General features: G+C 43.5%; 2 protein-coding genes across 2 annotated transcripts; both read left to right on the plus strand.

Moving 5' to 3' along the window:
- Positions 1 to 1,476: 1,476 nt before the first annotated feature.
- GLCE (glucuronic acid epimerase) lies at positions 1,477 to 8,086 on the plus strand (the record flags this gene model as incomplete). The annotated part of the gene is made up of 3 exons (XM_080351397.1): positions 1,477 to 2,014; positions 4,599 to 4,844; positions 7,062 to 8,086. The coding sequence occupies exons 1-3, from the start codon at positions 1,486 to 1,488 to the stop codon at positions 8,084 to 8,086; spliced, it is 1,800 nt and encodes a 599-aa protein (XP_080207523.1). The 5' UTR covers positions 1,477 to 1,485.
- Positions 8,087 to 12,242: 4,156 nt separating this feature from the next.
- Positions 12,243 to 27,013, plus strand: KIF23 (kinesin family member 23; the record flags this gene model as incomplete). Its single annotated transcript, XM_080351018.1, has 23 exons — positions 12,243 to 12,307; positions 12,442 to 12,508; positions 12,640 to 12,768; positions 14,148 to 14,253; positions 14,857 to 14,993; positions 15,635 to 15,744; positions 16,270 to 16,440; positions 17,408 to 17,449; positions 17,866 to 17,978; positions 18,116 to 18,237; positions 18,802 to 18,904; positions 19,038 to 19,117; positions 19,201 to 19,320; positions 19,835 to 19,994; positions 20,538 to 20,705; positions 20,940 to 21,097; positions 21,474 to 21,647; positions 22,390 to 22,569; positions 22,942 to 23,247; positions 25,156 to 25,386; positions 26,390 to 26,472; positions 26,751 to 26,832; positions 26,939 to 27,013. The coding sequence occupies exons 1-23, from the start codon at positions 12,264 to 12,266 to the stop codon at positions 27,011 to 27,013; spliced, it is 2,961 nt and encodes a 986-aa protein (XP_080207144.1). The 5' UTR covers positions 12,243 to 12,263.
- Positions 27,014 to 27,903: the final 890 nt, after the last annotated feature.

Raw genomic sequence — 27,903 nt, forward strand, 5'->3', positions numbered from 1 at the left:
AAAGAGCAGAGCATATTTGTTGAGGTCATCTTGGAAGCATCATCACTAAAAATTATCTGCTGATGCAGAAAATTGGATTTATTCTTCTGTTAGCATTTCCATAAAAATACAATTATATATAAATCTATGTTCTCTAAAAGCTTGTAGTAAACTGGGCTTTCAGAAAATAAGACACTTATCTTTTAAAGTCCAGTTTTAAATGACCAGATGGTCATTTTATCCAGCAAACATAAAACTGGTGAGAGAGAATTGATTGTTGCCATTTTAAAGCTGGAGGAAGCGACTCGAGGTGAAACTCCTTTTAATTGCTGTGTGGTTAACTCGTGCCCATCAACAGAACATCTGCAACATCTGCGGGACCATCCTGGCACATCTGGGGCTGCATGACCCCCCCCAGCTGCAATTAAGCTGAAATTAAGTTAAAACTTAATTCAGCACCTCTGATATTGCAGCTTTACTGGGGAGGTGAAATTAAACTTGTGTTTAATAAGGATTTTATGAAGCGTATCTTCAATATTCCTGCGCATCTGAAAAATGCACATTGTTTGTTTGAAGGACTTTGTTCCTCAGCAAAAATTGGGTCTTTCGAGCAGTTAAATCCAGGGCCACTTTGTTGGAAATCCCCCTGTCCTGATGCTGGGTGGGTGCTGGTTATATTCTGCTGAGGATTTCTCCTGTGTGCGGAGGAGAGAGTTTGTTCACTGATTGCTGGTGGTTGCCGAGCATCTCATTAACATCGAGCTGTTGATTTAGAAGCAGTTGCCTTGTGATTGCTGCTGTTCCTTTGCATTTGGTGAAACCATCTGGTGTTGCAGCCGGGAGGCGAGTCATAGAGTCACAGGATGGTTTGGGTTGAAGGGACCTTCCCAGCTCCCCCAGTGCCACCCCTGCCATGAGCAGGGACATCTTCACCAGCTCAGGTTGCTCAGAGCCCCGTCCAGCCTGGCCTGGGATGTGTCCAGGGATGGTTCATCCACCACCTCTCTGGGCAACCTGGGCCAGGCTCTCACCACCCTCAGGGGCAAGAATTTCTTCCTCATGTCCAGCCTGAATCTCCTTCCTTTAGTTTAAAACCATCACCCCTGTCCTGTCGCAACAGGCTCTGCTGGAAAGTCTGTCCCCATCTTTCTTATTGGCCCCTTTAAGATACGGAAATGCTGATTTTATCATGAGCGCTTCTGCTCCCGTAAGGATTGTTCAAAAGAAGACCGAAATGAAAAATGCAGTGTATCTAGCTTGAATCTTCCCTCTTTTTGTTTAAATCTATTCAGTTGGTACGTTTGATCTTGTTGCTTGTGGAGAGCTGGAAAAACCAAAATTCTTTTCTAGGTACCCACTTCCACCACCTTCCTCCTGATGTATGTGGTGATGCTTCCAACAGATGGACTCCACCAGGGCTCTGAATCAGCAGAACTGGCAGCTCTGTCTATAAACACCATGTTTTAAACCCCTCTCCCCTCCTTGTTTTGCAGGTATGGTGTGAATATGCGTTGCTTGGCAGCTCGGGTCAACTACAAGACTCTGATCGTCATCTGCGCCCTCTTCACGCTGGTGACGGTGCTGCTTTGGAACCGATGCTCCTCAGACCGGGCCGGCCCGTTCCCCCATGGCCTGGCCCAACGCCGAGCGGCCGCCGAGAGCGACCCAGGGCGGGCACAGAGCGAGGAGGCGTCGCCCCAGGAGCAGCAACGCGCTCCCCCTGTCGCCGGGGCCTTCAACAAAGCCCCGGGACCCAAGTATGAGGAGATTGACTGTCTGATCAACGAGGAGCACACGGTTAAAGGGAGGAGGGAAGGCAACGAGGTCTTCCTGCCGTTCAGCTGGGTAGAGAAATACTTTGAGGTTTATGGGAAAATTGCGCAGTACGATGGTTATGACAGGTTTGAATTCTCTCATAGCTACTCCAAAGTATACACACAGCGAGCACCTTACCACCCCGACGGGGTCTTCATGTCCTTTGAGGGCTACAACGTGGAGGTTCGGGACAGAGTCAAGTGCATAAGTGGTGTTGAAGGTTTGTGCCAAGTATTAAATGATTTTTTTTAGTAGTTGAAATGCTTTTTAAAATCTGCTGCCATCACCTGAGATGCAAAGTGATCTTAGTCTGGTCATGACAGTCTCGATAAAAATACTTCGAGAAATCGTGCGCAGTCTCCGCTTCGTGCCAAGTCTTCCCAGCTCCCATCCTGCATCCCTGGGGTTGGGCTAAATGATATTTAAAGGTCCATTCCAACCCAAACTGTTCTGTGATCTCTGGTTTTACTGGTTGCGGCAAACTTCAGAGGGGCCAGGGCAGTGGTGCTGTCAGGTTTTGGCATTGCCTTTGGCACATCTGTTAGGGAGCCACACTTAATATAAAATTACAAGAGAAAAAGCCTTCTGGAGGAGGCTCCTCCATCCTTGCGGGCACGGATACAGCCCCATGCTCTGAGCAGATGCCACTGCCAGCACCCATGGGACAGCCAGGCTGCTCACGGGCAGCTTAGTATTCAGGATTTTATTTGGAGTTTAACAATATCCTGTCTCTCCACGGTGCTGGAGGTGCAGCAGCCGAACCTCCCTCCCAGGATTAGCTCTTGCCAAAGCTCATCCTGCACACGATCTGGGTAAATCGGGTCCTGCGAAAGGTCCCACCGCCCACAGCAAGGTGAGGAGGTTTCAGAGAACAGTCAAAAAGCTCTCCAGCCACCCAAGTGTCCCTGGATAAACTTAACATACGGTAAAACCTTTCCAATTTGCGTTTTTGCTAAACTGTGCAACCAGTAATTAGTGCACAGGGTCTTCCAGTGGCTTGGCAAAGATTTGATCACAGAAAATTCTTGTCAGGTTTCATATTAAAAAATTAATGACTTTATAAAATTATTATAGAATGTGACACTGCGACCCTTCAGAAATTAAAGACCAACTTTCACTTAAGGAATAAAATACATTAATTTTCATACATCTCAGTGATCGGGGATGCTCTGTGTCAATACGAGCTCTTCCCTTGACAGGGTCACTGCAGAAGGCTGTTGTGTCGCACAGTTAATTTGTAAAGGATTCACATAAACAAATGCATAGGATATGTCAGTTGCGGGAGTTTATCTAAGGTTACTCTCACATTTTTATTATTAACTTTTATCGTCATTATATCTGCCAAAGGAGGGAAACAGGGCACTTTTTGTGATGGTTTTCTGCAAAAAGCTGAAATTCAGAAAGAACTAAATGACAATTGGGACTGATCCTGCAGCCTCTTGCCCTGCAGACACTGAGAGGTGCTGCTGAAACTGTGGGAAAGCAGTGAGTTTAACGCTCAACGATGTGGTTATTTGTCTACAAACCTTCCCTTTTGGCAGCCTGTCATATAAGAGCTGTAATTGTGGAACTTGGGGCCAGAGCCTGGGTTTTGCAAAGGCAATAGAGTTATTGGCATCCAGCAAACAGGTCGGAGAAGAGAAATAGTTGTAGTTTGTAAGGCGAGTTTTAATATTAAAAAATGTTCTCAGACATCTTTTGCATCATTCCAGCCCTAGAAATTCTCATGTTGCTGCATGATGGGGAAAAAAAAAATCGTGTTATATTTTCACCTTCTCCCTTTCTGCAAGGTTAACGTGTTGTTATGTCCTATGACCTGGAGAATTTAATCTTGTCATCTTATATAAATTTCAAGTGAAGCTTTTACAGCACATTTCTTTTTTTGCATCTTTCAGTCTCGATGAATGCACCCGTAACTGAAAATGCTTAGCATTAATAAGTGAGTTGGCTTCCAGGAGTTGAAATAATACATGGTATTTAAATATTCCCTGTGATGGTTTTCTCTTTAGGCAGCACTAAGCCATCACATCTCCATCAGTCACATTTATTAATAACGCAAAGCACCGAAATATGTATGAAAATGTGTCTTTTTATATTTAGTTTAAGTAATCTTTTCATTGTACCACATTTCTGAAGAAATTGGTTTCTAAGCTTGACATTGCCAAGGGGGAAAATGGTGCAAATGTCAACTTGTTTATTTTCATCTGCCTTTTTCTTTTCTTGCATGCATGCAAAGGTTTACAGAGCTAAATATCCTTGGTTTCCTGCTAGAGGGTCATGCTGATATATTCCCACTTTGGATTCTTATTTAGAGATTGGGAATTCTTTCCAAATAAAACTCAGGGCTTCAGGAGAATCCTGGGTTTATCTGTATTTTAAGTATCGTGTGTTTACTTGCTCATGGAGGTCTGTGTGTAAATCAGGGGTGTGTTCTGCAGGTGTTGCCTGGAGAGCCTGGCTGGTTTCTGCAGGTTTGTGGACGCTGGGGAAGTTGCTGTGTTAGCATGAAATAACTCTTACCAAAATGTAATAATAACACATACACTTAATTTGCAAAGATTTATGTGACATTAAAGGGATTGTGTTAGATGTAACATCGGTTAGAGATTTAGTGGTCTCTGGGGCAGGGGGAAAAATCTGTTAGGGTATTTTAAATGTATTTTGTTAATAAAGTAAGTATGATGCTTCAGTAAACAATTAAATGAGAATGTATGGAAGACCATAAGGACTTACTTACAACTCAAATCAGCCTTTTTATTTGAAAACGTGCTGATAAACCACTCATTTTCCCTCCTCTCTCGCAGGTGTGCCGTTGTCCACGCAATGGGGCCCTCAAGGCTATTTCTACCCCATCCAGATTGCGCAGTATGGACTGAGTCACTACAGTAAGAACCTGACAGAGAAGCCACCTCACATTGAGGTATATGAAACGGCCGAGGACAAGGACAAGACTGGCCAGGCCGCCGAGTGGACGGTGCCCAAAGGCTGCTCCCTGTCCACAGTACCTGATAAAACCAAGTTCACCAATGTCAAACAGTTTGTCGCCCCAGGTGTGTTACCCCAGATGCGTAGCATTTTTTGCACACATGGTACGAGGGGAGCTTTAGCTTGCAGGGATTTATGTATTTTCATTTATCCCGTGTGATTTCCCATCCTTAAGATCTCACCTGTGAATGTCATCTTCTTGCTGTTCTTCTGGAGTTTTTTCTTCTGTTTTCCCTCCATCGCTGCTTTTTCAATGCTGTTTTAATGATAAAATGAGTGGATGTACACGTGGAGAGCAGTGAGAAGCCACAGTCACACCTCCTGAGCCTTTCAGCCTCTATCTCAAAATAGAAGTAAAAAAAACCCCGACACTACAGAACTAGTTGTAAAGCCTGGAAACTGGCAGTGACATGTGATAAGCAAATGTTGACAGATGATAGATAAGGGCTATTTTCAGCCCATAGCAAGTGCAGCATGTGCAGTTACCCACCCAGACCTCCCATCTCTCTTCTTGGGGATCCAGCTGTTTTTGCAGAATTTGGAATCTCAGTTCTGGTTAGCCCAAGTGAGTATTTGCAGAGGACGGTGAAGTTCTGGGGCTGGGTACGGGTGCTCTGCTTCACCTGCAGACGTGCAATGTGCATTTTGTTGCCGTCTCTTGAATTTACTGTTTTCTGTTTAGTACTTAGCAGGGAAATTCATTATTTCATGCAAGAGTTTCCTTTCTGCTAGGACAGGCTCATTAATAAGGATGTAATGTATTTTTCCTCAATCAATACCCATTAGAATTAATGAGTCCATTACTTAAAGAGACAATGAAGTAATTTTGAGTTGGCACCTTAGGCCTGGGTCTCTAGGGAAAAAATTGTCGAACACTCTTATGTCTTTGTAGTAGATAAATACGGGGAGAGGAAAGGCTAAAAGATCTGTTATGTATTCTCTCCTCATCCTTTATTGATGGCAGAGTAATGTGGGGGCTCAGAGGCCGTGGTTTGCATCCACTCGTCTTCGATAGCCTTAAGTAATGGATTTATAGGCGCTTATGGCAGTGCAAACAACAGGCAGCCTTTAGTTCTCCTTTGCTTCTTAAAACTCTTTTTTCCCCCTCTATTGCAATTCCCTTCATTATCACACAAGCATTTATTTGCATGGAACCATAAAACTTACTGACAGACTTTGCGAGTGAGGTTTTTTAATTAGATTTTTCATAGGAGCAAAATGTTGTGTAACAAAGAGCTCAGTTTCTTCTCCTGAAGCAGATGCTGTTCTCCAAAACTCAGAGGAGTGAAGCTTTTGCTTTAAAAGGCTGGAAAACATGACATTTAGTCAAAACAGTAGGTCCTGTACAATAGCACCATACAGTATGGGGTGTGGAAATGGTTTTGATGCAAAATACCTTAGATTAGTTTGGGAGATGGGGAAAAGCCTCTGCTATGCAAGAAATAGCTGACCGTAACTTGAGGTTTGCATGTAAAAACATTTCTAGGGGATAAAGGAAACAATTGCTGCACATGGGAGACTTTCAGTATATAGAAAGCTGTTCATTGAAGATGTTTTAAAGTGTTTATCATCCCTCTGTGCCTTCAAAGCTATAGGATTTGCACACAGCCTGACAAACTAATTAGCCCTTTGATCTTCTGGTATAATTTTTTGAGCAGGAGTTGATTTTACATTTTTAAATCCAGCCTGCGAGAGAACACTGGATTTCATTATGTGGTCTTGCCTAGGAGCTTTATTTAATACCTTTTTTTTTTTTTTAATTAAACAGAGTTTTGCCAGTGAAGAGGCTAATAAATACTTCAACACATTAGTCTTCCTGTATTATTTTCTTCTTTTCCCCCCATTAAACTGCTTAGCACATTGGTTTTTGATGCTGTCAGTTTGGCCCCATTGGTGGCTCTTTCCCTTACCGCCAGCCCTGTGGGTCTCTGTTGCATTTCTCCATCAGTCAGGTACCAGAAGATCTGATCAAGCCATCGATCGAGCCCCGGGCACTTCTGCTCTGTAGCAAAGTGCTGCTCTGCGTTAATGTGGGATGCAAACGAGTTCTCCCTGGTGCTGCAGGAGTCGGCCTTCACTCACGGATTTACTTTTACCCTTAATTAAATAATATATAATAGTGCGCAGAAAGAATGATTGAATTATTGATGGGCTGCCCTAAAAGCTTTTGGATCCTGCCTGGTGAGAGGGTTTACCTCTGGAAGCTGCACTTCATAGCTTAAATGTTCTGGAGAAACAAGTGCTTTACCGCTGAACGAGGCTTTTGTTTGTTTGTTTTGCAGAAAATACTGATGGGGTATCTCTGCAGCTTGGGAACACCCGAGATTTTATTATTTCTTTTGATCTCAAATTCATAACAAACGGGAGCATTTCCGTGGTTCTCGAGACGACGGAGAAGAACCAGCTCTTCACCGTGCACTACGTGTCCAACACGCAGCTCATCGCTTTCAAGGACCGAGACATCTACTATGGCATTGGGGCCAGGACGGGCTGGAGCACCCTCACCAGAGACCTGCTGACCGACCTGCGCAAAGGCGTCGGGCTCTCCAACACGAAAGCTGTCAAGCAGACCAAAATCATGCCCAAGAGAGTGGTGAGGCTGGTGGCCAAGGGCAGAGGCTTCCTCGATAATGTCACCATCTCGGCCACCGCTCACATGGCGGCTTTTTTTGCCGCCAGCAACTGGCTGGTGAGGAACCAGGATGAGAGGGGCGGCTGGCCCATCATGGTGACAAGGAAACTGGGGGAAGGCTTCAAGTCCTTGGACCCGGGCTGGTACTCGGCCATGGCACAAGGACAGGCCATCTCCACACTGGTGCGGGCCTACCTCCTGACCAAGGACCAGGTGTTCCTCAGCTCGGCCCTGCGGGCCACGGCGCCCTACAAGCTGCCATCAGAGCAGCGCGGGGTGAAAGCCGTCTTCATGAACCGGCACGACTGGTATGAGGAGTACCCGACCTCCCCCAGCTCCTTCGTGCTCAACGGCTTCATGTACTCCTTGATCGGGCTGTACGACTTGAAGGAAACGGCCGGGGAGAAGCTGGGGAAGGAGGCGCGGGTGCTGTACGAGCGGGGCATGGAGTCCCTCAAGGCCATGCTCCCTCTCTACGACACTGGCTCGGGGACCATCTACGACCTCCGGCACTTCATGCTGGGCACGGCGCCCAACCTGGCGCGCTGGGATTACCACACTACCCACATCAACCAGCTGCAGCTGCTCAGCACCATTGACGAGTCCCCCATCTTCAAAGAGTTTGTCAAGAGGTGGAAGAGTTACCTGCGTGGTGGGCGGGCAAAGCACAACTAGAGCTGGCAACCAAACTGCGGCCCTGCTGCCTCCCTGAGGACAGCTGCAAAGGCTGATTCCTAAATTTTCTAGGGACTGTTTCAAAGAAGTGATCCTTAAAACTGATCTCCTGAAACCATTGCATTCCAGTGGGAAAAGGTTTGGGTTTGATGGGTTGGATTCGAGAACATCACCTGTCCTTAGTGCTCCACTATCTGCACAAAGCAAACTTCCTTTGTGCTTCTGAGTCTGGGGACAGTTTTTGTTTGGTTTTCGTTTGGTTTGGTTTGGTTTGTTTTTTTTTTTTACCTTTTTGTAGGAAAATATTTGCAGAAGCCATACAGGTCTCTCAAGTCCAGCACTTGCCTGAAAAATCAGTCTGTGGCCTCTTTTAAAATGGAGTTATATGTGTATATGTTGGAACAGCATAACAGATCATGTGACGTAATGCCATAAGTGTGTATTTACTCGTAGCCTGGGTAGTGGACGGTGTATCTTTCTGAAGGTTTGCTGTTTTTTTAATATGGATTCTTTTCTTGGGGTGAAATATACACTTTATTTTTTTTTTCGGTTCTCTGTCTGGAGATAATTCAGCTGTGTGGTTTCTGTACAGACATGTGGATGGAAAACACACGGACCACGCGCAGGCTTCGCGGCCGTGTCACGTAAGCACAACTCGGTGGGACTTGGGGACGCATGGAGCCCGTGACTGTGTCACCCCCTTCTGCAGAGCCAAATTTGCTGTCGCCCCTCGGGTTTGCTGGTGCCACCTCCTCCCCGGTAGCTGGAATCTCTTGTCCTGGATCCCAGTGTTTTGTACTGTATTTTTTTTAATTCCATCAGAGAAGTTTCTCTAAGCTGTGACAACTTGATTCTTGTCTGGAATTCCTGAGTGTGACCTGGAGCTCATTCTGAGCAGCAAGCAGGAAATACAATTGGAATTCATCAAGGTTTTCCTATGGTGATTTTCTTCTTTAATCTGCTTGACTATATCAAGCATTCTAAAAATTAAAGTCACCCAGAGGGCTTTCCAGCTCCACCTGTGCTTTAATATCAAGTTTCACCTCCACCGACTGTCTTATTCGTGGTGTGAGGGCCCGTTACGTCTCCAGCACCACTTTCCCGGCTGGGCTTTGTGTTGATGGCTCCGGGAGGCCACCGAGGGCACCCAGCGATTACCCATGTCCCAACCCAAACGCTTCCACTGTACTTGTTGGCATACAGAAGAAACCAGACGGTTTCTTTTTCCTATTTATCCATGCTTACACCCACAGTTAGTCTGTTGTCTTGGTGTGTAGCATCCTGGTTGAGCCAGAATAAAACCAACCAATTGCATCATTAGATCAGGGTGTTTCGTTTGGTAGTGCAGCAAATGTGGGTCTTATTGGCTTTTCTTGGTGTTTGCTGTAAGTCCCAGACTGGAAAGCTCTTGGCGTGAGAAGGACGTAGATGAGCTTTGGGGTTTTTTCCATTCATCCTATTAGTTGTAGATGTAGGTGGGGGTTAAGCTTAAGATGTTCCTACTGAGGACAAAGTTCATTCGAATCACAGAAAGGCTAGGCACAAGGACAATATGCATCTTGATTATTTCTTTTTTCTTTATTTTTTGATGCTTTTTCTATTTCTCGCGGATATTTGAAACAACTTGTAATTACTTGATCTTTGCAAATGCGTGCTACGATCATGTCAATTAATATGAGAAGTGGATGTCACAGGAAGAATTTCAATACCAAAGGTAGCAGAGGTTAATTATTTTTTTTTTTTTTACATACACGTGTATACACAGAGACACACAAAACCCAGAAAATGTGCTTCCTTTACAAACGACTGATCCTTACTACAACACAGAAACATCTTTCTCCTGCATGTTTCTTCCATCTTTTGCCCATTTTGGGTTTGGAGAATCAAGCAAGACTCTTTGGGTGCTGCTCTAGAGCCGGCATCGGTGCCTTACAGAGGCCACAATTTCCTCTTTTTTAAAAAAAAATTTAATTAGTGCCAGTTGAAAAATGGCCACATTGCTGATGCTTCAGTGCTTCGTGAGAGCCAGCCCGGTGGCTTTGGCCACGCCAGTGCCATCGGTCCTGTCACATCACCTCATCCCCGGCATCTCCATCACGTTTTTGTTGGCCTTAGCACACGTGGAAGTTAAACCCAACCGAAGAGAGTCAGTTTGGGGAATTCTCCTGTTATTTTTTTGGCTTGTGCAGTGGAAAGAGGATCTTAGGACGTCAGTGCCCATGACTTCATTGAGTTCACTTCAGTTGGGTTTTGTTTGTTTGTTTTCGGTCTTCAAACTGACAAAGGTCTTAGGGACTAAGACCCGTTTAATCTCGCCATGGGGCTTTACTGTACATAGACTTCATCGGAAACATGGGTATATGCAAACCAGTGACACAAGCACAACTGTACCATGTGGCAGTGCTGTTTTCCTTGGCCATCCTGCAAGACATTCACTGAAGGCTGCTATTTTCATTCACTTATAATTGTACTTTATTTTTCCTACTTTATTTTTTTTTTCTGTTACATGTGGGGTATACACCATGTGTTAAATATGCAATAAATTGTTTACAGGATGCCCTTGTGAAGGGTAGTCCTTTGTAAAGCTGTACAGACTTTGCAGGTTAAGCACAATGTGCACACGTTAGTTTTATATACGGCGAGACATGACTTTTTGCAGAGGGAAAGGTTCTACTATGTTTATATACAAAGTAAATGGATCAACGTTTGTGCTTAATGTAAAGCTGCTTTATAAGACTGTAAAATAAATTTTTTTTATCTTAAGACAATGGTGAGGCACTGTCATTATTTCATTTGGTACCTTCTGCCCTATGTGTGGTTGCAGATGAGCCCTGAGGAGCAGTTGTCTTAATGGTTCTAGAAGGTTTTTAGGAAAGATAGAAAATGTTCTTTTTTCAACAGTTAAGAGTTTGCTGATTTAAGGTAAGGAACACAGATCTACATTCTCTGCTCAGTTAAAGTTCACACAGTATGTTGCTGGTATGAGTTATTTCTGCTAAGTGCGTCTCATTTTGGGTTCATATGATTTTTTTGGTTAAAGAACAATTTTAACTAACTGTTCGCTAAAAAATGCTCTAATGAAGACAAAAGGTGGGTCTGCTGAGGTTGCTGTAATGTGCAAGAAATGCACCACTCTCTTAATTCCTGTTTTCAACTAAAAAGATGCAAGTCCTATCAAAATTCCCCCCAAAAATCTGATCTGAGGCCACCTCTGTCTCGGCCGCTCCACACCTGAAGTGATATTTCCCACCTCAACACAGAAACGCTGTTAAATCAGGGCTGGTCGGGGGAAAGTTGGTGCCTCCTCGGCTCTAAGTGTGACCTGCACCAGTATGTCCTGTTGGATGTGGCTGTGGATAGTTTTGCGTGACTGAAACACACGGAGCAAATCTGCAGCTGGGCAGAGCTGGGGGTGGGATCCAACCGCCTGCGTGAAAACATTGATTTTCATTACTTAGCAGTTTGTTAAAAATATATGAGTTGAAAATAGAAGTCGGATTTAAACATGTTGTCTTGGTGATGAATTTGAATGTTTGCTGCTCTGTTTGTGGTGAAAGGAGATACATTTACCATCTGCGCGGAGTGATTGATAACTCCTGCGGATGCGCCGCACTCCCTGAATGTTAAATAGCTCCTTCAGGACTTCACTAATCTCTTCCCCAAACCGCAGGAGTTGTTTAAATGCCAAGCGCTCAGCGATTCTGCCGGTTAAGCGAGTTGGAGTTGTGTGACGGTGAAGTTCCAATGTTGAAAGACATCTGGGCACTCCCCAGCTTCGGTCTTGGGGACGGTAAATATTTTAACAGCTCATCTTGTTGAATTTGTCTCTCTAAGCAGCTTGCCTCGGGGCTCCCGGCCCCTCCCTCCGGGCCAGGGTCCCACTGTGCTCCGCGGGTCCCGGGCCCCCGCCGCTGTCTCCTTGTCCCGAGCGGCCTCACCAGGCCCAGCAGGGGGCGTCCGCGCTCCGGGCCGCGCCCGTTGGCGTCGCCATGGCAACGCTTGCGGCCTCGCGTCTCGGGGAGGGGCGGGTGGACGGCGTCGTCGTGACGTAACCACGCGCTGCGCGGTGACGCACGGGGGCGCGGCCGTGCGCGCTGATTGGTTAGATTTGAATCACAGCAGCGCGCGAGCCGCCGGTGGCAGGCGGTGCGGGACCCGGACGGGAGTGGCCGCCTCCATGGCGACACCGCGACCCCGCGGGCACGGCGACATGAGGGCGGCGTAAGTCCCACCCAGCCCCTGCTCGGCCTCGGGGCCCCGGTCCCGTCTCGTTCGTTGCGGTTCGGTCCAGTCTGGCCCGGCCCGTCCTGTCTCGTGTGGGGCCGCCCCTCACGCCTCCCCCCTTCTCCCGGTAGGGCCAGGACGCCTCGCAGGCCGGTGCCCAAGAAGCCGTCCAACCCCAGCCTGAAGGATCCCGTGGGGGTGAGTGCGGGGACGGCTGGCGCGGGGAAGGGCCGCGGTCCCCCGAGGAGGGGCCCCTGGAGCTGGGCCGGCCCTCTCCCGCCGGGTCCGCTCTGAGGGGCCCCGGGGCCCGTGTCCCCCCCGTCCCCCAGGTGTACTGTAGGGTGCGACCGCTCAGCCGCCCGGACCAGGAGTGCTGCATCGAGGTGATCAACGAGACCACGGTGCAGATCCACCCGCCCGATGGATACAGGATATTCCGCAACGGGGAGTACCGGGAGGTAACGGCCTGGGGGCGGCGGGGAAAGCCATGAGTGTGCCCTGCCCTGGAGCTCTGCCGGGGGACGGGGCTGAACTGGGCACAGAGGTGCTTTTCCCCGCTGTCGAGGTTTCTTACTAGCTCGGGGGGGTCTCTTGCAGTGTGTAAATCAGCAGTTTGTGGTTCTGCAACAGCAAGTTTTCCAGACCAGAAAACTACCTAAAGCACAAATGCACCTTTAGCTATCAAATATTTCCTTCTCTGTATATGAAAACATCACTTCTGTAGGGTGGAGGGAAGGGCAAAAGGAGCAAAAGCAAAGCTGGCAAATGTTTAGACTGTTTAAAGGACTTTTTCATGTAGGACTACCAGCTTTAAGCTAAACCAGACACAAATGAGTTAAGAGTTGATTTACCCCCAACTTCAGTTGGGTAATAAAAGCAATATTCTCCTGTGTATATCATATATATGGGTGAAAGCTGTAGGTTATGTTTAATATACAAAGTGTAGAAAAGTAGGTAGCAGGTCACAAAACTGTTCATATTGTTCCTTGATCAATACAAATGTTTCTTAAAAGAGGACAGTTTAGGCCATGAGTGCAGCAGAATGAGGAGCCAGAGTAAGGCAGCACTGAACAGGATTCCGTAGTGAAACAGTTAATGCAGGTTCCAACAGGCTGCTGGAACTCCAAGGGAGACAAGATCCTAGTGTTTAAAAAAAACCAAAAAAGTTAGTTGGAATGCAGAATACTTTGTTTGCAATTTCAGTCTGGGATATTCTTGCAGACAGTACATAAAGTGATCTTCAAAGGCTTAAATAAAATAGGCAAAGGTTAATTAGAAGCTTAGTAAACAGACTTTTGCTCACAAATTTTAAGTGTTTACAAAAGCAGGTGTTTCAACTGAAAAGTAGCCAGATTTGTATGAAGAGGAAAGTATATTGGAGGCTAGGCTGGAAAAAGACACAAGCTTAAAACAAAATTATTAAATGTTGAAACATCTCGATTTTGGCCATTGTGGATGTTCCTTTGCTAGTGCTCGCGTAGATGATGGTGGAAGCTCAAACAGAAATTTGAGGTTGAAGCTGTAAATTGTGAATATATATAAATTCTCTGGTTGCTGGGGGCTCAGGCTCTGTGATGGTTCTGGTTATTTCTGAACTTAAGCTCTGTGAGAATGAGAGAGTTGCTGCTCTTCATTATGCACGTCTTATTCTCACAGTAGTTCCTTTGAAGCAACTGCCTGTGCTCAAACACTGGTAAATTCCTAAAGTAGAATCTTTATCATTCTGATAAGCTGATGGAAAGTGGTTCTAAGGTATGAAATAATGAAGCATTTTTAAGCAACAGACTTCTGGACAGGGATACGTAAGGCTTAGGGTGGTGTATCTTCTTTCCTTCAGACACAGTACTCGTTTAAAGAAGTGTTTGGCACCCTTGTTGTTCAGAAGAAGCTTTTTGATGTGGTGGCTAAACCTCTAGTGGAAGATCTCATTCGTGGGAAAAATGGTAAGCAAGAACTTTTTTCTGTTTGTTACTGTGCAGTTTCTTCTATTGCTGTGATTTCATGTGTCTCAAGCTTTCTTGGCTTGTGTAGAGAAGAACATGGATATCTTGTTTGCATTGGAGCAGTTGTGCTTCAGCTCCCCTAGACAAGTTCTTCTTGCCTTTTGTTACTTCTAAACCCATTTACCTTTGCTATGATGTGCATGTTCCTTGTGTCAAGGTCTAATATTTGTGTACGCTGTTAATTGGATAAGCTTTTTTCTGTAGAAAAGGATGAGTTGTCCACCTAAACAATGACTACAGAAATAAATCAGTTTTTAGGCTTGATTTCCTGGGCGTGGTTTGATATCATAGTGCTGGTCCTTGAACTGTTTGGGTCAGGTCAGGCTCCTCATTAACAGTCAAACCAAATCAGATCTCCACATCTGGGATTTAGTGATTTCCTTCCATTTTGGCTTCCAAACGTGCCCTTGACAGAGCGGATGATCAGTACTGCCAGGAGTCATTTTTTTTTCCAAATATATTTGACCCAAGAAAGACAGGACTTGTGATCGTAATGACTTGTTTGAAGGCAGCAGGCATGATTACATGAGTTCCCTTTCCTAGGTCTCCTTTTTACATATGGTGTGACGGGCAGCGGGAAGACTCACACCATGACGGGATCTCCTGGGGACGGAGGGCTTCTCCCGCGCTGCCTTGACATGATCTTCAACAGCATTGGACCCTTCCAGGCCAAGCGATTTGTGAGTGGCTTTGCACTGAATTCTCTGCGCTGTTGCTTGTAATGGCCTAAATACGCTAGAAAAATGTCCTGTTCAATGTATTTCTCTCCTGTCTAGTCAGGTGGCTGGAACACTTTAAGAAAACCAACCCCCATGAAATTTGAAGAGGGGGGCCAAGGAGGCAGGAGTAGTAGTTAGGACAGACATTTCATGAGGATATATGACTTTCTTTATAATTGTTGTTCATTCTTTAATTAACTTTTTAAAAAACAATTAAAAAAGGAAAGAGGAAGTTTCCTGAGTTATGGAATTAAATCCATCTACAAAATTAAAAAGCCCCAGGAAACTATATCTAATCTAGGTGATGTGAAGCTTTTCTTATGGCCAAATATCTCTGGGATTTTGATACATAAACATATTTGAAATCCTACTGGAATGCTTTTCCTCAGTAGTGTACTCACTTGGAAGCTTTTATGAAATATTATTATCTTGGAAATATCTGTTTTCTGTCAGATCTACTTCACATTAGCCAGAAGATTGAGTGTTAGTGAGGGGCATGGTATTTCCTGCTTGCTCGACAGCTCGATAAAATAATTTGTTTTGCTGGCCAAGAGCTTATGTTCTCTAGTGTTTGTTGTTATACTGTCTAAACATGCTCACAGGTTTTTAAGCTTGATGACAAGAATGGTGTGGATGTTCAGTGTGAAGTAGATGCTCTATTAGAGCGCCAGAAAAGAGATGCCATGCCTGTTCCAAAAACTCCATCTGGCAAGTAAGTAACTAATGTAACGCACAGAATGAATTTAGTTAATGTAAATGGTATTCTGAAATTGTGGTTTTAACTTACTTTGGTTTCTTTATCCTTCCTTTGAAGAAAGGAATAAAATCTATTAATGGAAAGCTAATGTGTTTTGTGTGGTTTGAGCAATTGCATAACTAAGTATTTATACTAGAAGACTTAAACCAAAGTCTATTTTTGTACCTGTTAACCCATGAGTTAAATGCTGTGACTTCGCCAAGGGGGAATACTGGGAAGTTACATTTGGGGATATTTTGCAAGACACTTCTTACTCCACTGACTACAGCAGTATCAGAGGAGAGTTGATCTACTGACACTTTCTGAGTGCTTTTTTATATCTAGTGTGACTGGATGCGTTGTCACTAATTGCAGGTGTTACACTTCCACATTCCAATCGTACTATTCGTTAGCAGACTTGCTCTCTAACTGCATCACTGGCTGACACACTAGCTGGCTGCGCATGCTCCGTTACAATAACTTATTTTGTGTGTTCAACAGGCGACAAATAGATCCGGAATTTGCTGACATGATCAATGTGCAAGATCACTGCAAAGTGGAAGATGTTGATGAAGATAATGTCTACAGTGTCTTTGTCTCTTATATTGAGATCTACAACAACTACATATACGACCTCTTGGAGGAAGCTCCATTTGAGCCTATAAAACCCAAGTTAGTTCTATGAATACCTTTAATTCTACTTCAGTTACATTTTTGCAGGAGCTACAATGTGTCTTTGTGGCTGCATTCTTGGCCAGTCTGGCTCAATTTGTGGAAGTCACTTCAAAAATCACATGGAAAAGGAGATGGCCAAGGAGTCCAGACTGCACTATTTATGTGTTCCAAGCACTGATGGTTGTTCTGTTGCTGCTAAGGCTTAGTGCTCCCTTCCTCCTTATAATGGGAGGTTAATAGGCAAATATTTATTAGGTAGTGTGCTGTATCACACTGAGATTCTAAGTCTATTCATGGTATTTTGTGAGTACTGTTCCTAGCAGGTGACAGGAACTTGAAGGGTAAGCCATTCCATAGCTGACTTTTTTCTTCTGGAAAGAGTCTATTGTGCAAAAGATGTTATTTTGTTACTTCACAGTCAATGCAAGTTTGCATATTATTTCACTTGATGCAAATCATTTCCATAGAAACAGAAATTAATAGTCTTATAAATGAAATTCTGGGTGGTTTTGGGAAAGGCATGTGCTTGGCTGATGTCTAAAATCGGTAAATCTTGAGACCTTCAGAAAAACAGTCTGCAAATTGAACTTGGAATATATATATATATTTATTTTTTTTTAATTCTAAACCCATTAAAGAAAACCCTAGGCCTATCCATCAGTACATGTGTTAATTAAAGATTTGGCTAGTTTACAAAGACTAACTAGAGCAAAACATACTATTGGGCTGAAACATCAAGAGCTGTCTCCAGGGTACTGATTTGAAATGAGTGTGAATTTCTGCGAATGCTTTTTGGAAAAGAATAGAATTATTTGCTTTAGTCCTATGCTTATGCCCAAAAATCAGCCTATGAAGAATTTTGGACTGTTTCTATTTATAGAAACTACAGTGTGTTATATATGAAAATATTTCAGACACAAGCTGAATGACTTAATATTTTTTTTTAACCCTGTTTTTTTGGTAGGTGGAACAATTGCAACACTCCTGTGCGAAATGGTGACTTTATGTATGTGCCTAAGCATATTATTCCAAATATTGAAAAGTCAAATTTTCTTTTAGTAGAGCAGAAAATAAACCCAGATTGGCTCCCTATTTCTTCTTGCTTTACTAGTGAATATAGAGCGCTGTCGAAGCTGTCTTGCTTCTGTGTGCATGTAGAAAACCGATAGCTGCCATCCAGACTCGTGATTTCCAGTAACAATTGCAATTAAACATAGTTTCTAAATTAAAGCAGTAGCTGAAGTGTAACTAATCTTGGCTGAATGTGTGTCCGTGTACTTGCACTTCCCTTCCATCTGCTGTGTGGATAATTGACAGTCTGAATTTTGTACTTAAACAAAAGAAAATGTGCATGACACGGTGTATTGCTGTACAGAAAACTCCAATCAGTGGTTTTTGTTTTGTTTCCTCCCTGTCCTTCAGACCTCCACAATCAAAAATTCTACGTGAAGACCAGAATCACAACATGTACGTCATGGGATGCACAGAAGTAGAGGTGAAATCTACAGAAGAAGCTTTTGAAGTATTTTGGAGAGGTAAATCTTAGAATATAACTTGTTAAATTCCCTACAGATGTGTAATCCTTTATCATGCTGAAACCAGAATTGGCTCTGCCAGGTGGCAAATCTGTTAAATGAGAGATTTTTGGAGGGATTGTTTTTGTTCTGAACAGGTCAGAAGAAGAGGCGGATTGCAGACACTCAGCTGAATCGAGAATCCAGTCGCTCTCACAGTGTTTTTATAATAAAGTTGGCTCAGGCACCTCTGGATGCAGATGGAGACAATGTGCTACAGGTGAATTCTGGGGCAGGTGGCTAAACGAGAATTGCGCACACGTATGTATGTATGTATGTGTAGGTTAGAAAAGGTGCTCAACCTTGCAGCGTGGCCTACCAAAACAGGTACTGTGTCTTGAGCGTATGAATCTTGCTCATTAGCAATTTCATTTTGAAGGAAATCATAATTATTAAGTTTTGAGTCTTTGCCAGAATTAATTTCCTTTTTGTAATGGAAGTAGAGCATTAAAATGGAGCGTGAAGCTGCCTATTCCTTTGGTTTTTACCTCTGCTTCTTTTGAGCAAAAACTGTTCAGAATCTAAAACTTGAATTTTAATACCTATCTTGTGGCCCAGGGCAGAATGGATCTGCTAAATTAATGTTAAAAAAAAAAAAAAAGCCAGTGGTGCACAGGTGCAGGCATTAAGGGCTATAAAAACACCCTCAGACTTCGATTAAAGGTGCAACACGTTATTTTTAAATGTGCATGCTGACTCGGGTTTGTGGGGATTGTTTCCCCCACTTTGTTAGAAGGAATACAGAGCTAATCTTCAGCCTAACGTGATTTGTTTTCTGTAACAGGAGAAAGAGCAGATTACTTTAAGCCAACTGTCTTTAGTCGATCTGGCTGGAAGTGAACGAACTAATCGAACAAAAGCTGAAGGGAACAGGTTACGAGAAGCAGGTATATATCACCTTTAGACAGAAATCTCAGCAATTTATTCTTAACCAAAACTGTTAAATAATTTGGGAACATGATCCAAGTGGTTGATTACAGTTTTTTTGTCCTTGTGGCTTGTGTTGGGTTTGTTTTTTAGGCAACATTAATCAGTCACTAATGACATTAAGGACATGTATTGAAGTTCTGCGGGAAAACCAGATGTATGGAATGAATAAGGTATGCAACCCGTTATCTAATTATCTTTGATTTGATGAAGATCTGGTGTAATGAAAGCTTAGAGGTCTTTTGTGTACTTTAAGATGGTCCCGTACAGAGATTCCAAATTGACTCACCTCTTCAAGAACTATTTTGACGGTGAAGGAAAAGTGCGGATGATTGTGTGCGTGAATCCGAAAGCTGAGGACTACGAGGAGAGCCTGGTAACTTCCTTGCAGATCTTGCCTCATTCCTTCCTGTTCTTTTTCCATGTTTATCACTGAATTACTGTACTTGTTTAGTAGGTGATAGGGATGGTTATTTGTGCACTAGTAATCAAATATAATATTATAAGGCAAATGTGCCCTCCAAGTCTTATTTTTCTTCTTAAAAATGACAACTGCTACTGGCTTCTAAGAGGGAAAGTTTTTCTTATTTACAGAAGTCCAAATACTCACCTGTATTTAGGTACTTAATTGTACTATGACAGTTCTTACAAAAACTTGAGCATCTTCACTGTTTCGTGGTTCCTTGGGGGCTGAGGTTGGGGAGGTGTTACTGGAAAGGTTTTGGGATGCTCCGCTTCAGAGTCATTAGCTATCGAGGTGGGAGCTATTTGAGATTGTAGCTTGATAACGTGTCCTCCAATGCTTTTATTGACCTGAGGTGCCACTGTCAAACTTACATGGGGCCACTCCTGGTTGGTTCTGTGGTTAAGCTGCTCTGGTTCTTTTGCAGCAAGTCATGCGCTTTGCAGAGATGACGCAGGAAGTGGAGGTTGCGAGGCCCGTTGACAGGGCCCTGTGTGGGCTGACGCCAGGACGGCGCCTCAGGAACCAGGCGTTCCAGGAGGAGCTCTCGCGCAAGCTAGAGATGCGGGGTGGCCCCATAAATGAAGGTAAGTGCCAGGTGATTATACGTTTTTCTGTTGTTAGGTTTGAAGGCTGTTTTCAAACAGGTTTGGCTTTTTTTGAGCCTTGAAAGTGCAAAAGGAACTTCACAGAACTGTTGTTGTGAGCCTTCCCTGCCGTAGGTACTGCTCTTTTTATGTTGTGAGTAGTATTGCAGTATGAACCTGGTTCTTGTGTTAAGTCTCGATGTAATTCTTTGTTATTGGTGATGAGGTGAATTCACGGTCCCATTATTGCAGCTCCTGAAAGGAAATTGTGCTGAGGCTGATACTTTGATGTTTTTTGTGTGCTTAGGGCCTACTTTAGAAATCAGGAGTTGCCTGGGGTTATTATAAAGCAATGAATCAAGGATGTACTATTTAATCTTAATACTGTCATCTCTTCTGAAAACTTCTAGTTCTCGTTAATTATTCTACGTTCTGGCTGCTTCGTGATACTGTGAAACGAATGATCTGTGGCTGGGTGTTGTCAAATGGAATTTTCCTGTTCTGTAGCTTGCTGACAGACTTTCTTGGCTTCCAATCTTGCAGAAACAGAAGAGCAATCTGTTGCAGAAATGTTTTTGCAGAGCCTACCCCCATTGCCTTCGTGTGAGCTATTGGACGTTAATGACGATCAAACGCTTCCAAAGCTTATTGAAGTCCTGGAAAAACGCCATAAACTACGACAAATGTTATCAGAAGAGTTTGCCAAAAATGGTAAGAGTTTGAATATCAGCATGCAGCTAGATTTTTTTTGATGCCCTTATTACTATTCAAAGGATCTCTTCTGTACCAGCAGGAAATAAGTATATTGTCTAGACTGATCATTTAAAAAACCTTTTTTGAGGTAATGAAGTAGGTGTTAGCATTAAATTGATAGGAGAAAAACAGAACTGCTTTTGATATCATGGAGATAGGGTGAGAAGATAAAATATATTGATTCTTTTGCAGTGCTCACATTTAAAACAATGCTTCAAGAACTTGACTCCAGTGTTGTAGCCAAGGAAAACTATCTTCAAGGAAAACTGTCTGAAAAAGACAAAACAATAGCAAGACAGAAAACAGATGTAGAACGCCTGGAGAAGAAAATTAAAACTCTGGAATACAAGGTCAGTTTTTTCATTGTCTAAAGCAAAGCACAAAATGTGTTTTCTGTGTACTGTTTGTCAGGCTTCTAACATCAGAAGCTGCTTGAAAGATGGATATTAGAAACAAGATTAAAAGTATTTTGTGGGGAGCTTTACTGAACACTTGTAGATTTTTGGTTTTCCAATGAGGCAATTCTTAATACTTGAAAACAGGACAACTTTCTTATAAAGTTGTAAAATCTCTGAATTTTTTTGGAATGTGGACTGTTTATCTGGGCACACTTGTACAACAGCTGATATATTCTAGTGTACTGTAACAGAAATATAACCGGATATTCTGTGCTTGGATGGTTGTGCTTCTAAGCAGCATAGCCAAGTCCTTCCTCTCTTCCCTCAGATTGAGATTTTAGAGAAAACTACAACAATTTATGAAGAAGATAAGCGTAATCTTCAGCAAGAGCTAGAAAGCAAGAGCCAGAAACTGCAACGTCAGGCTTCTGACAAGCGCAGGCTGGAGGCACGGCTGCAAGGCATGGTGGCAGAAACAACCATGAAGTGGGAGAAGGAGTGTGTGAGTACACTGCCGATCTGCTAGAAATGTGTGAGGGAGCAACGCTGAGGGGAGCGTTCTCATCCAAAATCCAAAACTCAGCATTATACTAACTACTGGGAAGAAAGTTAACTCAGCTGAAAATGGGTCTTTTTTTATATAGTAGTAGCATGAAGAACGGAGATGTTTGGCTTTAATTACCAACTTGAACAGACATTTTGAACTTTCACAAATATGGTATGGTAAGATAAATTTCTCAGCTGTCTGGTGCAGCTAGAGCTCTTCAGTGCTTGGCCACTTCATTTCTGTATCTGGAATTTGCTCTTTTGGGTTTGTGTCTCTCTGAGGAGTGATGCTCTTGTCCTGTCAGTAGAAGCCTAATGTCAGGCTCTCCCCTTTATCCTCATGCGAACACTTGCTTAGTTATGCACTTGACAAGCAATAAGGAAAAGAAATCGGAGAGATTAATTTTTACTATTGCAGGGCTGTTTACTACTTCAGGATCACTGGCAGAACTATAGTTAGACCTGCTCCCATTTGTCATAATTTAGGAAGCAAACTGATTACGACACCAAACATGGTAGTGTTTTATAATCCAGAAAGTGGTCTTTTAGCTTTGATATGTCACTCTTTCCTATAGCTTGTATCTCTCTGGGGCAGAGTTTCATTCCATGTGGAATATGCAGTTCTCTTCAGGCTTTCAGCACAATTACTCATGCTTTTGTGGAAGGTACTTCATGCTTTTCTTCCCTTCCCTGGGTAGGAGCGTCGTGTAGCAGCGAAGCAGCTGGAGATGCAGAACAAGCTTTGGGTCAAAGATGAAAAACTGAAGCAACTGAAGGCCATCGTTACTGAACCAAGAAATGAAAAGCCAGAGCGGCCTTCACGGGAGAGAGACCGAGAGAAGCCCGTCCAGAGATCAGTGTCTCCATCACCAGTGCCTGTAAGTTGCCCTTAAATCACTTCTTGATATAGGGGCAAGTGCATTTAGAAGAATTAACTAAAATGCAGGGCACTTCTACTTTAGTGGTGAGAAAATAGTTCCCAAGCACAGAATTTGGATAACTGAACTTGCTTTGAACTCTTTCTCTCCTGTTGTATTTATCAGTGCTCTTTATTTGTGCTCTGCCTTCTAATGCCACCAGTACTGGAAGGAGACCTGATCCTCCTGCTGTCACTGCAACCCTTGACCTCTCCAAACACATTAGCTTGACTAGCTGAATTGGCATGCTGCACATTGTCACTGTTCATTGTTTTATTGCCTTATTAATTGTCAGACCTGTATGTTCACTAATTTCTTTCCTGTTCTCTCTAGATTTCTAGTAATTTTATTACTCAGGTTCCTAACAGCCAGCGGCCTGTGAGCAACCCGCAGCTGCACAGACGTTCTAATTCTTGTAGCAGCATTTCTGTGGCCTCCTGTGTCATGGAGTGGGAGCAGAAAACCCCTTCGCACAAGCACACCAGTGGCACTTCTAATGCGAGGAGTAGACAGCAAGAACCAGAACAAAGTAGAGACTCTAACACCTCAGACAGAAGGCGAGGGATGTGCTGGACTGGAGTCATTGAGGTTCCCAGGCGTAGACATGAGCTAGAAATAGAAGAGGATCAATGCTGCAGGGTTAGTGCTGCTCCTGTCAAAAGCTAAACGTAGTGCTGCTTAGTCTGGCTCAAAAACTCGTTACAACTGCTCTCTTACATCCAGCACACCTAACATAGATTGGAGTTTTCCCCTAAATGTATTTCTCTTAGAACAATGTGTTTCCGAGTTGAGCCTCACTACTCATTCTATGTGTTGTCTTGACATTTTAAAAACTCCTTAAAAGCAATGTGTGTGTTTCTTGCTAGTGCATAGGTAGCACTTGTGCGGAACTCTGAACTCGCTAGACCTTTTCTCTAGCTGTGAATGTCCTTGTGTTTTAACTTGTGTCCGTCTCCTCCAACCTGTCTCACAGCCTGCAATGTACCATAGTCTGTTTGAGCAGCTTAAAAGGTGGTTTATGAGCCGTATCTGCAAATATCTCCTGGAAATGGTGCTTGGACCAACATCTTGCTTGTGTAACTGTTAACTTTAACTCTCTTAGAATAGTCTTCCCTAATTTTCACCTCTGCCTTAAAACTGGGGGCTTTGCTTACAGGCGGGAGACTTTTTTATTTTCCTTATTAAACTGATGCGTGCAAATGTTTGTATTGGTGGTGTCTCTATCATGTAGCACCGTTGCAGTGGCTCAGGCAAATCCAAGAGAATTTACCACCTCAGCCTCTCGAGAGAGCTCGAGAGGAGGAAAGTTTATCATGGCATAATTAATTTTTGATCGTTTTCTCAAAATGTCTGTCACTTGCTGGCCTTTTGAAGTCAGGGACCTGCTTTTAAGCAAATACTCTTCCAATTAACTAATACACGAATCGCTGCCAGCAAAGTGAGGAGTGTGGGCTCTGCTGCAGTAAAATGTGAGCAGCAGTATCATGCCCTCTCCTTGGAACGTAATTTCTAAGGCATCTTGGCAGAATTGCTTCAAAACTGTCAATGGAAATAAGTACTTGCCCACTAAAAGAGGGGAAAAAAGTATTGACTTTTTTTTTTTTTCAATTTTAATGGAAGATTTTTGCTGAAAGCCACACTTCCCTATATATGTTTAATTTTACGAGCTGCTTGAGACTTGTAAGAGGTTTATCTGTGAAGGGTAGAGCCAATCTCATGTCTTCTGGTCAAGAAAATCTTAACTGGTGCTCATCACCTGAAAATACAGCAGATATGATTTGAATTCGTAGGTTTGTGTTATGTAACCTTGCTTTGAGTCAGAGGCGTCTCAAATTAGTGTATCGATGGAACAAAGCTTGTAAATATTATTTCAAAAGTCCATTCAAAGGTCTTGAAGGCTCCCAGGTTTTTAAACAGGCTTCCAGATTTTTTTCTGATTTCCCTGAGCAACTGACAATAATGTTCATAAATTAAAAATATATGAACATCAATCATTTCTCATGGGTTTTCAACAGTGGAGCTCAAGTGATAGCAGCAGGGCGGGGGATGCTTTCTCTGCTCTGCTTACTCACAAGTGTCGTGAGGCCTTGTTGGAAATCCATACTCAGCCTGCTTGCTTTGCTGCCTCAGAAATTCATTTTGATCCACGAATGCAACCAGGGAATCATAAATTTCTGTTTTCTGGTTGGTTAATATGTTTGTAACAGTCTGTTTTGAGTTGGAAACTTGGGAGGAGCATTGCCAAACAAACATGTCCTCTTTGAGGAAACTTTGCTATGTGTGGAATGCAACAGATTGGATAACACTCAGCTAAAATTTACAAAAAAAAAAAATAGCAATTGGCACAGAAATAATCCATTAATACTTTCATGCAAGGCTCTCTGTAGTGGTGCCTTACAGGGCACACTCTGAAAGCACCTTAGGAACGAAGCTTTGATCTCTGTACAAACACATCTTAACCAAACCTGCACCGTTCCCCTCCACTAATGATGTCCTCCGAGATTTACTGTGTGCTGATTTCTTCTGATTCTCTCCTGCTCTGATCAGAACGCGCCTCCGGTTCGCCTCAGACACAGACGCTCACGCTCAGCTGGGGAGCGCTGGGTGGATCACAAACCACCTTCTAACCTGCCCACTGAGACGGTCATGCAGCCGCATGTCCCCCACGCCATCACGGTGGCAGCCGCCAGCGAAAAGGCGCTGGCCAAGTGCGACAAGTACATGCTGACGCACCAGGAGCTGGCCTCTGATGGGGAGATTGAGACCAAACTGATTAAGGTAAAGCGAAACTCACGATAACCTTGTCAATACCTATTTCTGGCAGTGCGTTTGTGGTCCGGGCTTACTGGCTTGCAAAAGGACATGTTTGACTCAAGCTGCTGAGAGATTTGATTTGAAAGTTTTGTGCTGTTGGATTTAAGGAATTTTTAGAGTCTGAAAATACTTTTCTTGAACTTTGTCATTACTTCCTATAAACTTGTTTATCCCAGTCGTCGTTTTCCTTGGAAGTAATTAAATTTGTTTTCCCTCTAGTAAAATGCAATAAACCATTTGTAGTGAAAGTTTCTCAGGCTTGTAGCTGCAGCTAATCTGGTGGAGTTGATCTTGTTGGAGTGATGTTATTTGATTTCCACTAGCGGTATGAGTCAGCTTGCTGCAGTGATGGAAGCTCGAATGCTCCAGGACATAATTTCTAGTAGTCAACTGACAAACAAATTGGTGAGACAGCCTTGGCTTTGAACACTTGCAATGTTTGTGTCCCAAAACACTGACTGTACCTACCCCAGGCAAACCGAGAGCTCTTTCTAATTTGTAGGAAGAAGCTTTTGGTTCATTTTTCCTATAGCCACAGACCTTCAAATGTTGTCTTTTCTATTTTAGTTTTAAAAAAGCTCTCACTCCTGGGAGGTAACATCGTAGTTTCTAGAGATATTTTCAAAAGCAAAGCCTTGCACAGCTGACAATGTACCTGTTCATGCTGTGGAATGGAACTATTGAAATGAATCTTGTGACATGATTTCTGTGGTATTACTTGGTCATTGTGATCATACAAAAGTCTTTGTCACTGTAGTGCATGATCATCAGGGTAGATGGTGTTCACTGTTTATTGTCCTGTGTGTAATAAGAGAAGATATATCATGGGGGGGAGGATACTTGTGCACATGTGCTTGCTGGCTACAAACCTGCAAGGGAATGACAGTTTTAATGTGAAGACCAGCTCTGTAGCCATCGTGCTGACCCAGTGACTGACTGTACCTTGTGAACTGCTTTTGGTTTCCAGGGTGATGTTTTCAAAACCAGGGGTGGTGGACAGGCTGTGCAGTTCACAGAAATAGAGACTCTGAAGCAAGAATCTCCAACTGGGTAAGCTGTGGTCCTAATTTTAGGTTCTGACACTGCTGGAGATGGGGAACTCTAACAGTGCATCTGTAAGTGCTTCTGGTCCACATTATGGAAGAGAAAATTGTTGCATCTAACTTGAAACCACGTAAAAGTAACTCAGAGAGGCCTATAGATACTGTAGCTGCTTTTAAGGTTGGTTTACTGCTAAGAGCAAGGTATTTAGAAAGCATAAAATGTATTTTTGTTTGTGAAAGTCTGCCAAAATATATGACGGTTGTGAGTATTTTTTCCTCTTTCAGTCGAAAGCGAAGATCTTCCCCTTCCAATCCTGACCCAGCTGAGGATGCTACAGACTCTGCATGGACTGATGTAGAAACCAGAGTACGTTATAAAGAAAGGGGACATATCATAATTGATCTGGATGAGAATTTGGGGTGATGCTGGGGGGAGGGTTAGCAATGGACTCTGATTTTCTGTGTCCCCTCAGTGTTCTGTGGCAGTGGAGATGAGAGCAGGATCAGCTCTTGGACCTGGATATCAGCATCATGCTCAGCCCAAGTAAGTGCATCTCTCCTGTGCAGCTGGGCTATCGCATTCTCTTTCCTGGTAACATCTCAAGTGTAAGAACTTTATGTTTCCCCCCACCTTGACCTTGCCCTTCCCACTTTATCTTTAGGGTGCATGTCTCTTTTAATACTGTAAGGTAAGCGGGCTTACTCAGTGCTGGAAGCTGGTGACAGGATAGATCTGCAGGAGACTCTAAGTGGAATTATTGTCTTTTGGGTAAAACAGTGAGCAGAGTGTCAAGTCTGATTTTGTGCTACCTTGACTGTAAGAAGCTGGAGCTGTAGGATGCCCAGCGGGTCTGGAGTGGAACAGGACGACGGGTGGCAGTGACCAAGCACTGAGCTGGATCCCTCTCCTGTCCCCCCAGCCTTTATCAGATGCTGTTATAGTAAAGAATTCTCACTTTTGTATGTTTAGATAAATTTAAATTAAACGAGGTTATTTCAGTATGGTGTAGGGAGGAGGGAACTGAGGCAACCGTAGAATACACCTAATAGTATAGTTGACAGTAGTTAATATTTCAGCTGCCACCTGCTGTGTAGTTAATGTGCATGCTCAGGAACCATGGGCTTGTGCTAGAAGAAACGTTCCTGTTTTTCAAATGTGAAGATCAGTCTGAATTCTTCAGGGCTGTCTTATTCTTTAATGTGTTGGGATCAATAACAGTGACACACCTGAACACCAATTACCAAACCTGAACTTCCAATTTCTAGCAAAAAAAGTCCGAATGATCCTGCAGTTTGTGAGGCTGGTGCCCAAAACTTGAGCCCTACATCTAACAAAACACTTCACCGACTAAAGAAATGCTTCAGATAAGAGTTTCGTTGAAGTCAGATCTGGGCACTTGCAGACAGGTGCTGGCAGTGCTGTCAAGTCACCCGGGGT

This window comes from Nesoenas mayeri, assembly GCF_963082525.1.
Source record: "Nesoenas mayeri genome assembly, chromosome: 11".
Lineage (NCBI taxonomy): Eukaryota > Metazoa > Chordata > Aves > Columbiformes > Columbidae > Nesoenas > Nesoenas mayeri.